This window comes from Oncorhynchus gorbuscha, unplaced genomic scaffold (assembly GCF_021184085.1).
Source record: "Oncorhynchus gorbuscha isolate QuinsamMale2020 ecotype Even-year unplaced genomic scaffold, OgorEven_v1.0 Un_scaffold_553, whole genome shotgun sequence".
Taxonomy (NCBI): domain Eukaryota; kingdom Metazoa; phylum Chordata; class Actinopteri; order Salmoniformes; family Salmonidae; genus Oncorhynchus; species Oncorhynchus gorbuscha.
In genome coordinates, this window is record NW_025745384.1 from 238,241 (window position 1) to 251,740 (window position 13,500).

Below are 13,500 nucleotides of genomic sequence, written 5' to 3' on the forward strand. Positions count from 1 at the left end.
TGATTTGATTTTAACCCATAATAACCCTAACCCATAATAACCCCTAACCCATAATAACCTAACCCATAATAACCTAACCCATAATAACCCTCACTAACCCATAATAACCCTAACCCATAATAACCTAACCCATAATAACCCTAACCCATAATAACCCTCACCCCTAACCCATAATAACCCTAACCCATTATACCCCTAACCCCCTAACCCATAATAACCCTAACCCATAATAACCCTAACCCATAATAACCCTAACCCCTAACCCATAATACCCCTAACCCATAATACCCCTAACCCATAATAACCCTAACCCATAATAACCCCTAACCCATAATAACCCTAACCCATAATAACCCTCACCCCTAACCCATAATAACCCTAACCCATAATAACCCTAACCCATAATAACCTAACCCATAATAACCCTAACCCCTAACCCATAATAACCCTAACCCATAATACCCCTAACCCATAATAGCCCTAACCCATAATAACCCTCACCCCTAACCCATAATAACCCTAACCCATAATACCCCTAACCCATAATAACCCTAACCCATAATAACCCTAACCCATAATATCCCTAACCCTAACCCATAATAACCCTAACCCATAATACCCCTAACCCATAATAACCCTCACCCCTAACCCATAATAACCCTAACCCATAATACCCCTAACCCCTAACCCATAATAACCCTAACCCATAATAACCCTAACCCATAATATCCCTAACCCCTAACCCATAATAACCCTAACCCATAATACCCCTAACCCATAATAACCCTAACCCATAATAACCTAACCCATAATAACCCTAACCCATAATAACCCTCACCCCTAACCCATAATAACCCTAACCCATAATAACCCTAACCCATAATACCCCTAATCCATAATACCCCTAACCCATAATAACCCTAACCCTAACCCATAATAACCCTAACCCATAATACCCCTAACCCATAATAACCCTAACCCATAATAACCCTAACCCATAATAACCCTAACCCCTAACCCATAATACCCCTAACCCATAATACCCCTAACCCCTAACCCATAATAACCCTAACCCATAATAACCCTCACCCCTAACCCATAATAACCCTAACCCATAATAACCCTAACCCATAATACCCTAACCCATAATACCCCTAACCCATAATACCCTAACCCATAATAACCCTAACCCATAATACCCCTAACCCATAATAACCCTAACCCATAATACCCCTAACCCATAATAACCCTAACCCATAATAACCCCTAACCCATAATAACCCCTAACCCATAATACCCTTAACCCATAATAACCCTAACCCATAATACCCCTAACCCCTAACCCATAATAACACCTAACCCATAATAACACCTAACCCATAATACCCCTAACCCATAATACCCCTAACCCCTAACCCATAATAACCCTAACCCATAATAACCCTAACCCCTAACCCATAATAACCCTAACCCATAATACCCTAACCCATAATAACCCTAACCCATAATAACCCTAACCCCTAACCCATAATACCCCTAACCCATAATACCCCTAACCCCTAACCCATAATAACCCTAACCCATAATAACCCTCACCCCTAACCCATAATAACCCTAACCCATAATAACCCTAACCCATAATACCCCTAACCCATAATACCCCTAACCCATAATACCCCTAACCCATAATAACCCTAACCCATAATACCCCTAACCCATAATAACCCTAACCCATAATACCCCTAACCCATAATAACCCTAACCCATAATAACCCTAACCCATAATAACCCCTAACCCATAATACCCTTAACCCATAATAACCTAACCCATAATACCCCTAACCCCTAACCCATAATAACCCTAACCCATAATACCCTAACCCATAATACCCCTAACCCTAACCCATAATAACACCTAACCCATAATACCCCTAACCCATAATACCCCTAACCCATAATAACACCTAACCCATAATAACACCTAACCCATAATACCCCTAACCCTAACCCATACTACCCCTAACCCATAATACCCCTAACCCATAATAACACCTAACCCATAATACCCATAACCCATAATACCCCTAACCCATAATACCCTAACCCTAACCCATAATAACACCTAACCCATAATAACCCTACCCCATAATACCCCTAACCCCTAACCCATAATACCCTAACCCTAACCCATAATACCCATAACCCATAATAACCCTACCCCATAATACCCCTAACCCATAATAACACCTAACCCATAATACCCCTAACCCATAATACCCCTAACCCATAATAACACCTAACCCATAATAACCCTACCCCATAATACCCCTAACCCCTAACCCATAATACCCCTAACCCCTAACCCATAATACCCATAACCCATAATAACCCTACCCCATAATACCCTAACCCCTAACCCATAATAACACCTAACCCATAATAACCCTAACCCATAATACCCCTAACCCATAACCCATAATAACCCTAACCCATAATACCCCTAACCCATAATAACCCTAACCCATAACCCATAATAACCCTAACCCATAATACCCGAACACCTAATAACCCTAACCCATAATACCCCTAACCCATAATAACCCGAACACCTAATAACCCTAACCCATAATACCCCTAACCCATAATAACCCGAACACCTAATAACCCTACCCCATAATACCCCTAACCCTAACCCATTATAACACCTAACCCATAATACCCCTAACCCATAATAACCCTAACCCATAACCCATAATAACCCTAACCCATAATAACCCTAACCCATAATACCCCTAACCCATAATACCCCTAACCCATAATAACACCTAACCCATAATACCCCTAACCCCTAACCCATAATACCCCTAACCCATAATACCCCTAACCCATAATACCCCTAACCCCTAACCCATAATAACCCCTATCCCATAATAACCTTAACCCATAATACCCATAATAACCCTCTATGGGATTGGATCTTTTCATACAACAGTGTGTATAATAGTTGTTGCACCCTGATGTTGTCTGTCTCTGTCCAGGTCCAACCCCATGGACGATGCGGGCTTCTTCTCCTTCACCTCGTTTGCCTGGATGACTCCCATGATGTGGAGCCTGTTCAGGAACCGACTGGACAAGAGCTCCTTGTCTCTGTCTTCTCATGATGGGGCCGAAACCAATGGGAAGAGGTGGGACTCGTTATGTTAACCCTAGTTAGCCCACTGAGCTAATGCCTAGGCATTGTCTGTCAATGGGAAGAGGTGGGACTCATTAGCCCACTGAGCTAATGCCTAGGCATTGTCTGTCAATGGGAAGAGGTGGGACTCATTATGTTAACCCCAGTTAGCCCACTGAGCTAATGCCTAGGCATTGTCTGTCAATGGGAAAAGGTGGGGACTCATTATGTTAACCCTAGTTAGCCCACTGAGCTAATGCCTAGGCATTGTCTGTCAATGGGAAGAGGTGGGACTCATTATGTTAACCCTAGTTAGCCCACTGAGCTAATGCCTAGGCATTGTCTGTCAATGGGAAGAGGTGGGACTCATTATGTTAACCCTAGTTAGCCCACTGAGCTAATGCCTAGGCATTGTCTGTCAATGGGAAGAGGTGGGACTCATTATGTTAACCTAGTTAGCCCACTGAGCTAATGCCTAGGCATTGTCTGTCAATGGGAAAAGGTGGGGACTCATTATGTTAACCTAGTTAGCCCACTGAGCTAATGCCTAGGCATTGTCTGTCAATGGGAAGAGGTGGGACTCATTAGCCCACTGAGCTAATGCCTAGGCATTGTCTGTCAATGGGAAGAGGTGGGACTCATTATGTTAACCCCAGTTAGCCCACTGAGCTAATGCCTAGGCATTGTCTGTCAATGGGAAAGGTGGGACTCATTATGTTAACCCTAGTTAGCCCACTGAGCTAATGCCTAGGCATTGTCTGTCAATGGGAAGAGGTGGGACTCATTATGTTAACCCTAGTTAGCCCACTGAGCTAATGCCTAGGCATTGTCTGTCAATGGGAAGAGGTGGGACTCATTATGTTAACCTAGTTAGCCCACTGAGCTAATGCCTAGGCATTGTCTGTCAATGGGAAGAGGTGGGACTCATTATGTTAACCCTAGTTAGCCCACTGAGCTAATGCCTAGGCATTGTCTGTCAATGGGAAGAGGTGGGACTCATTATGTTAACCTAGTTAGCCCACTGAGCTAATGCCTAGGCATTGTCTGTCAATGGGAAGAGGTGGGACTCATTATGTTAACCTAGTTAGCCCACTGAGCTAATGCCTAGGCATTGTCTGTCAATGGGAGAAAGTGGGACTCATTATGTTAACCCCAGTTAGCCCACTGAGCTAATGCCTAGGCATTGTCTGTCAATGGGAGAAGGTGGGACTAGTTGTGAATGTGGGACTCGCACCATGAATCTATAACCAACCGGGTTTTGAATCGTGTTAGCCCACTGAGCTAAAGCCCTGGACTTATCTGTCAATGGGAAAATGTTTGTCTATGACAATGAATGTGATATGGACTGGGTATCGAACACAGGTTAGCATGGCTAAAGACTGTGTTAGCCCACTGAGGTAAAGGTGTTATCTGTGAGAGTATAGTCACATCGTCAGGGTTTCAGACAGGGTTAGCCCACTGAGGTAAAGTTGTTATCTGTGAGAGTATAGTCAACTCTTCAGGTTTCAGACAGGGTTAGCCCACTGAGGTAAAGTTGTTATCTGTGAGAGTATAGTCAACTCTTCAGGTTTCAGACAGGGTTAGCCCACTGAGGTAAAGTTGTTATCTGTGAGAGTATAGTCAACTCTTCAGGTTTCAGACAGGGTTAGCCCACTGAGGTAAAGGTGATATCTGTGAGAGTTTAGTCACATCGTCAGGGTTACTCATCATAAACATGTGATGTAGCACATCACATTTGCCCATAAATGGGGAAGTAAACTGTTTAAATACTAATTAAAAATATATAATTAAATGTTTGTTTATTTGCCCCCCCCCTGTCACCCTGTTCTTGGCAAGCGTGTTTGGTTGAGCTCTGTGACAAAAAAGGACAGCATTTGATAAACTCTTCTTCCTCTGTAGGTTTGAGAGGCTTTGGGAGGAAGAGGTAGCTATGGTGGGACTAGAGAAAGCTCTGTGAGTTGTCTGTGACAACTCTTCTTCCTCTGTAGTTTTGAGAGGCTTTGGGAGGAAGAGGTAACTAAGGTGGGACTAGAGAAACCTTCTTTAGGTTCGAGAGGCTTTGGGAGGAAAAGGTAGCTAAGGTGGGACTAGAGAAACCTTCTTTAGGTTCGAGAGGCTTTGGGAGGAAAAGGTAGCTAAGGTGGGACTAGAGAAACCTTCTTTAGGTTCGAGAGGCTTTGGGAGGAAGAGGTAGCTAAGGTGGGACTAGAGAAACCTTCTTTAGGTTCGAGAGGCTTTGGGAGGAAAAGGTAGCTAAGGTGGGACTAGAGAAACCTTCTTTAGGTTCGAGAGGCTTTGGGAGGAAGAGGTAGCTAAGGTGGGACTAGAGAAAGCTTCTGTAGGTTTGAGAGGCTTTGGGAGGAAGAGGTAGCTAAGGTGGGACTAGAGAAAGCTCTGTGAGTTGTCTGTGACAAAACTCTTCTTCCTCTGTAGGTTTGAGAGGCTTTGGGAGGAAGAGGTAGCTAAGGTGGGACTAGAGAAAGCTTCTGTAGGTTTGAGAGGCTTTGGGAGGAAGAGGTAGCTAAGGTGGGACTAGAGAAAGCTCTGTGAGTTGTCTGTGACAAAACTCTTCTTCCTCTGTAGGTTTGAGAGGCTTTGGGAGGAAGAGGTAGCTAAGGTGGGACTAGAGAAAGCTTCTTTAGGTGGAGTCTTCATGCGCTTCCAAAGGACCCGATCACTGGTGGCCTTCCTCGTCGCCATCCTCTTCGCGCTCTCTGTGTTTATCGGACCGGTCTGTGATTTCAAATTAATTCATTTCCTGCATAGATGATTCATTTAACACAACATTGGATGTTTAAAAAACAATGTGTGTGTGTGTGTGTGTGTGTGTGTGTGTGTGTGTGTGTGTGTGTGTGTGTGTGTGTGTGTGTGTGTGTGTGTGTGTGTGTGTGTGTGTGTGTGTGTGTGTGTGTGTGTGTGTGTGTGTGTGTGTGTGTGTGTGTGTGTGTGTGTGTTGGTGTATGTATGTATGTATGTATGTATGTATGTATGTATGTATGTATGTATGTATGTATGTATGTATGTATGTATGTATGTATGTATGTATGTATGTATGTATGTATGTATGTATGTATGTATGTATGTATGTATGTATGTATGTATGTGTGTGTGTGTGTGTGTGTATGTATGTGTGTGTGTGTGTGTGTGTGTGTGTGTGTGTGTGTGTGTGTGTGTGTGTGTGTGTGTGTGTGTGTGTGTGTGTGTGTGTGTGTGTGTGTGTGTGTGTGTGTGTGTGTGTGTGTGTGTGTGTGTGTGTTCCAGGCGGTTCTGGTGTATGAGATCTGAACTATGCAGAAAACCCTGGGTCGTCTACTCTGCTCCACGGTGTGGGTCTGTGTGTGGTTCTGTTCATCTCAGAGTTCTCCAAAGCCTTCTTTGCCTCTCTACTGTGGGCTGTTAACCTGAGGACGGCCATCAGGGTGAAGAGTGCCTTCTCTGTCGTCGCCTTCCGGAAGATCATCTCTCTCAGATCCGTCAGCAACCTCTCTGTGGGAGAGGTACAGTCACACAGATACCATTATAATGTTCTCCTGTCTAGTGGTTAGAGTGGAGGGTGGAGGGCGGCAGGTAGACTAGTGGTTAGAGTGGAAGGGTAGAGGGCGGCAGGTAGACTAGTGGTTAGAGTGGACGGGCGGCAGGTAGACTAGTGGTTAGAGTGGGGGGATGGCAGGTAGACTAGTGGTTAGAGTGGAGGGGCGGCAGGTAGACTAGTGGTTAGAGTGGAGGGTGGCAGGTAGACTAGTGGTTAGAGTGGAGGGGTGGAGGGACGGCAGGTAGACTAGTGGTTAGAGTGGAGGGTGGAGGGACGGCAGGTATCGTAGTGGTTAGAGTGGAGGGTGGCAGGTAGACTAGTGGTTAGAGTGGAGGGCGGCAGGTAGTCTAGTGGTTAGAGTGGACGGGCGGCAGGTAGACTAGTGGTTAGAGTGGAGGACGATGTGTATCTTCAGGTAGACTAGTGGTTAGAGTGGACGGGCGGCAGGTAGACTAGTGGTTAGAGTGGAGGAGGCAGGGTAGACTAGTGGTTAGAGTGGAGGGGTGGAGGGACGGCAGGTAGACTAGTGGTTAGAGTGTAGGGACGGCAGGTAGACTAGTGGTTAGAGTGGAGGGTGGAGGGACAGCAGGTAGCCTAGTGGTTAGAGTGGAGGGGCGGCAGGTAGACTAGTGGTTAGAGTGGAGGGACGGCAGCTAGTCTAGTGGTTCGAGTGGAGGGCGGCAGGGTAGACTAGTGGTTAGAGTGGGGGACGGCAGGTAGACTAGTGGTTAGAGTGGAGGGGCGGCAGGTAGACTATTGGTTAGAGTGGAGGGACGGTAGGTAGTCTAGTGGTTAGAGTGGAAGGGACGGCAGGTAGACTAGTGGTTAGAGTGAAGGAGGCAGGTTGCCTAGTGGTTAGAGTGGAGGGACGGCAGGTAGACTAGTGGTTAGAGTGGAGGGAGGCAGGGTAGACTAGTGGTTAGAGTGGAGGGCGGCAGGTAGACTAGTGGTTAGAGTGGAGGGGCGGCAGGTAGACTAGTGGTTAGAGTGGAGGGCGGCAGGTAGACTAGTGGTTAGAGTGGAGGGCGGCAGGTAGACTAGTGGTTAGAGTGGAGGAGGCAGGGTAGACTAGTGGTTAGAGTGGAGGGACGGTAGGTAGTCTAGTGGTTAGAGTGGAGGGGCGGCAGGTAGACTAGTGGTTAGAGTGGAGGGACGGCAGGTAGACTAGTTGAGGGTAGTATCCTGTATATGTCCTGGTGACATAGTGTTGTAGAGGGTAGTATCCTGTATATGTCCTGGTGACATAGTGGAGGGTAGTATCCTGTATATGTCCTGGTGGCATAGTGTTGTAGAGGGTAGTATCCTGTATATGTCCTGGTGACATAGTGTTGTAGAGGGTAGTATCCTGTATATGTCCTGGTGACATAGTGTTGTAGAGGGTAGTATCCTGTATATGTCCTGGTGACATAGTGTTGTAGAGGGTAGAATCCTGTATATGTCCTGGTGACATAGAGTTGTAGAGGGTAGTATCCTGTATATGTCCTGGTGACATAGTGTTGTAGAGGGTAGTATCCTGTATATGTTCTGGTGACATAGTGTTATAGAGGGTAGTATCCTGTATATGTCCTGGTGACATAGTGTTATAGAGGGTAGTATCCTGTATATGTCCTGGTGACATAGTGTTGTAGAGGTAGTATCCTGTATATGTCCTGGTGACATAGTGGAGGGTAGTATCCTGTATATATGTCCTGGTGACATAGTGTTGTAGAGGGTAGTATCCTGTATATGTCCTGGTGACATAGTGTTGTAGAGGGTAGTATCCTGTATATGTTCTGGTGACATAGTGTTATAGAGGGTAGTATCCTGTATATGTCCTGGTGACATAGTGTTGTAGAGGGTAGTATCCTGTATATGTCCTGGTGACATAGTGTTGTAGAGGGTAGTATCCTGTATATGTCCTGGTGACATAGTGTTATAGAGGGTAGTATCCTGTATATGTCCTGGTGACATAGTGTTGTGGAGGGTAGTATCCTGTATATGTCCTGGTGACATAGTGTTGTAGAGGGTAGTATCCTGTATATGTCCTGGTGACATAGTGTTGTAGAGGGTAGTATCCTGTATATGTCCTGGTGACATAGTGTTGTAGAGGGTAGTATCCTGTATATGTCCTGGTGACATAGTGAAGGTTATGTTGTGGATGATAAACATGCAGGAGCTTATATCCTCACCTGCTCGTATGCTCTCTCTCTCTCTCTCTCTCTCTCTCTCTCTCTCTCTCTCTCTCTCTCTCTCTCTCTCTCTCTCTCTCTCTCTCTCTCTCTTGCTCTCTCCCTCTCCTCTCTCTTGCTCTCTCTCTCTCTCTCTCTCTCTCTCTCTCTCTCTCTCTCTCTCTCTCTCTCTCGCTCTCTCTCTCTTGCTCTCTCTCTCTCTTGCTCTCTCTCTCTCTCTCTCTCTCGCTCTCTCCCTCTCTCCCTCTCCTCTCCTCCCTCGCTCTCTCTCCCTCTCATCTCTCACCTCTCTCTTTCTCTCCCCGCTCTCTTTCTCTCTCCTCTCTCTCCCTCGCTCTCTCTCTCTCTCTCTCTCTCTCTCTCTCTCCCTCTCTCCCTCTCCTCTCCTCCCTCGCTCTCTCTCCCTCTCATCTCTCACCTCTCTCTTTCTCTCTCCCCCGCTCTCTTTCTCTCTCTCTCTCTCTCTCTCTCTCTCTCTCTCTCTCTCTCTCCCCCGCTCTCTTTCTCTCTCTCTCTCTCTCTTTCTCTCTCCCCCTCTCTCTTTCTCTCCCTCGCTCTCTCTCTCTCTCCCCCCTCTCCTCCCTCCAGATGATCAACGTGCTGACCAGTGATGGCTACAGGATGTTTGAGGCTGTGCTGTTTGGTACCTTCCTGCTGTGTATCCCTGTGCTACTGATCGCCTGTATGATCTACGCCTGCTACACTCTAGGATACACTGCCCTCATAGGGGTCTCTGTCTACCTCGTCTTCATCCCCATACAGGTACTAACCCTCATAGTCTCTGGGTCTTCTCCCCTGTAACCCTCATAGGGGTCTCTGTCTACCTCGTCTTCATCCCCATACAGGTACTAACCCTCATAGGGGTCTCTGTCTACCTCGTCTTCATCCCCATACAGGTACTAACCCTCATAGGAGTCTCTGTCTACCTCACCTTCATCCCCATACAGGTACTAACCCTCATAGGAGACTCTGTCTACCTCGTCTTCATCCCCATACAGGAACTAAGCCCAACCCTCATAGGAGTCTCTGTCTACCTCATCTTCATCCCCATACAGGAACTAACCCCAACCCTCATAGGAGTCTCTGTCTACCTCGTCTTCATCCCCATACAGGTACTAACCCTCATAGGAGTCTCTGTCTACCTCACCTTCATCCCCATACAGGAACTAACCCTCATAGGAGTCTCTGTCTACCTCACCTTCATCCCCATACAGGAACTAACCCTCATAGGAGTCTCTGTCTACCTCACCTTCATCCCCATACAGGTACTAACCCTCATAGGAGACTCTGTCTACCTCGTAATCCCCATACTGGAACTAACCCTCATAGGAGACTCTGTCTACCTCGTCTTCATCCCCATACAGGAACTAAGCCCAACCCTCATAGGAGTCTCTGTCTACCTCATCTTCATCCCCATACAGGAACTAACCCCAACCCTCATAGGAGTCTCTGTCTACCTCGTCTTCATCCCCATACAGGAACTAACCCTCATAGGGGTCTCTGTCTACCTCGTCTTCATCCCCATACAGGTACTAACCCTCATAGGGGTCTCTGTCTACCTCGTCTTCATCCCCATACAGGTACTAACCCTCATAGGAGTCTCTGTCTACCTCACCTTCATCCCCATACAGGTACTAACCCTCATAGGAGACACTGTCTACCTCGTCTCATCCCATACAGGAACTAACCCTCATAGGAGTCTCTGTCTACCTCATCTTCATCCCCATACAGGAACTAACCCTCATAGGAGTCTCTGTCTACCTCGTCTTCATCCCCATACAGGTACTAACCCTCATAGGAGTCTCTGTCTACCTCACCTTCATCCCCATACAGGAACTAACCCTCATATGAGTCTCTGTCTACCTCACCTTCATCCCCATACAGGTACTAACCCTCATAGGAGTCTCTGTCTACCTCACCTTCATCCCCACTAACCCTCATAGGAGACTAACCCATACTGGAACTAACCCTCATAGGAGACTCTGTCTACCTCACCTTCATCCCCATACAGGAACTAACCCCAACCCTCATAGGAGACTCTGTCTACCTCATCTTCATCCCCATACAGGAACTAACCCTCATAGGAGTCTCTGTCTACCTCACCTTCATCCCCATACAGGAACTAACCCTCATAGGAGTCTCTGTGACTGACCAGTATGCTATTCTGTTGTCTGTTGTTTACAATGGGCCAGACTGACCAGTATGTTGTTGTGTCGTCTGTAGTTTACCATGGGCCAGACTGACCAGTATGTTGTCGTGTTGTCTGTAGTTTACCTTGGGCCAGACTGACCAGTATGCTATTCTGTTGTCTGTTGTTTACCATGGGCCAGACTGACCAGTATGTTGTCGTGTTGTCTGTAGTTTACCTTGGGCCAGACTGACCAGTATGCTATTCTGTTGCCTGTTGTTTACCATGGGCCAGACTGACCAGTATGTCGTTGTGTTGTCTGCAGTTTACCTTGGGCCAGACTGACCAGTATGCTATTCTGTTGTCTGTTGTTTACCATGGGCCAGACTGACCAGTATGTTGTCGTGTTGTCTGTAGTTTACCTTGGGCCAGACTGACCAGTATGCTATTCTGTTGTCTGTTTTACCATGGGCCAGACTGACCAGTATGTTGTTGTGTTGTCTGCAGTTTACCTTGGGCCAGACTGACCAGTATGTCGTTGTGTGTTGTCTGCAGTTTACCTTGGGCCAGACTGACCAGTATGTTGTTGTGTTGTCTTTTCTTGGGCCAGACTGACCAGTATGTCGTTGTGTTGTCTGTAGTTTTCATGGCCAGACTGACCAGTATGTCGTTGTGTTGTCTGCAGTTTACCTTGGGACCAGTATGTCGTTATGTCGTCTGTAGTTTTTCATGGCCAGACTGATCCAAGTGTTCAGGAGGAAAGCGGTGAGCGTCACAGACACTCGTGTCCGCACCATGAACGAGGTTCTCACCTGCATCAAACTCATCAAGATGTATGCCTGGGAAACCTCCTTCGAGAAGAAAATCACCGGTGAGGAAGAGTCACCACAGGGTGTAGGGAAGGTATCTAAAGAGGATACTGAAGGTGTTTATTGGCCAAATACCATTTCCTGATAATATAGTAACGTGTAGATCTGTATGAAAAAAACCATTTTGAATCCTTTTTAGTTCAAAGGTGTGTAGACATTCTACAGGCACTGTACATACTAGTATATTATTAGAGTTCTATATTATTAGAATTCTATAGTCACTGTACATACTAGTATATTATTAGAGTTCTATAGTCACTGTACATACTAGTATATTATTAGAGTTCTATATTATTAGAGTTCTATAGTATTAGAGCTCCATAGTCACTGTACATACTAGTATATTATTAGAGTTCTATAGTATTAGAGTTCTATAGTCACTGTACATACTAGTATATTATTAGAGTTCTATAGTCACTGTACATACTAGTATATTAGAGTTCTATAGTATTAGAGTTCCATAGTCACTGTACATACTAGTATATTATTAGAGTTCTATAGTATTAGAATTCTATAGTCACTGTACATACTAGTATATTATTAGAGTTCCATAGTCACTGTACATACTAGTATATTATTAGAGTTCTATAGTCACTGTACATACTAGTATATTATTAGAGTTCACTGTACATACTATATTATTAGAATAGTCACTGTACATCTATAGTCACTGTACATACTAGTATATTATTAGAGTTCTATATTATTTGAGTTCTATAGTCACTGTACATACTAGTATATTAGAGTTCTATATTATTAGAGTTCTATAGTATTAGAATTCTATAGTCACTGTACATACTAGTATATTATTAGAGTTCCATAGTCACTGTACATACTAGTATATTATTAGAGTTCTATAGTCACTGTACATACTAGTATATTATTAGAGTTCTATAGTATTAGAGTTCCATAGTCACTGTACATACTAGTATATTATTAGAGTTCTGTAGTCACTGTACATACTAGTATATTATTAGAGTTCTATAGTCACTGTACATACTAGTATATTATTAGAGTTCTATAGTATTAGAGTTCCATAGTCACTGTACATACTAGTATATTATTAGTTCTATAGTCACTGTACATACTAGTATATTATTAGAGTTCTATATTATTAGAATTCTATAGTCACTGTACATACTAGTATATTATTAGAGTTCTATATTATTAGAGTTCTATAGTATTAGAATTCTATAGTCACTGTACATACTAGTATATTATTAGAGTTCCATAGTCACTGTACATACTAGTATATTATTAGAGTTCTATAGTATTAGAATTCTATAGTCACTGTACATACTAGTATATTATTAGAGTTCTATAGTATTAGAGTTCTATAGTCACTGTACATACTAGTATATTATTAGAGTTCTATATTATTAGAGTTCTATAGTCACTGTACATACTAGTATATTATTAGTTCTATATTATTAGTTCTATAGTCACTGTACATACTAGTATATTATTAGAGTTCTATATTATTAGAGTTCTATAGTATTAGAGCTCCATAGTCACTGTACATACTAGTATATTATTAGAGTTCTATAGTATTAGAGTTCCATAGTCACTGTACATACTAGTATATTATTAGAGTTCTGTAGTCACTGTACATACCAGTATATTATTGGAGT

At 44.3% G+C, this 13,500-nt stretch overlaps 1 protein-coding gene across 1 annotated transcript in view; it reads left to right on the plus strand.

Moving 5' to 3' along the window:
• Window positions 1-13,500, plus strand: part of LOC124018643 (ATP-binding cassette sub-family C member 12-like) — a 159,864-nt gene that overhangs the window by 79,463 nt on the left and 66,901 nt on the right. The window contains 6 exon segments of the mRNA XM_046333982.1: window positions 3,030-3,185; window positions 5,756-5,903; window positions 6,434-6,449; window positions 6,452-6,669; window positions 9,461-9,634; window positions 11,724-11,871. Of these exon segments, the coding sequence (XP_046189938.1) occupies window positions 3,030-3,185; window positions 5,756-5,903; window positions 6,434-6,449; window positions 6,452-6,669; window positions 9,461-9,634; window positions 11,724-11,871 (860 nt within the window).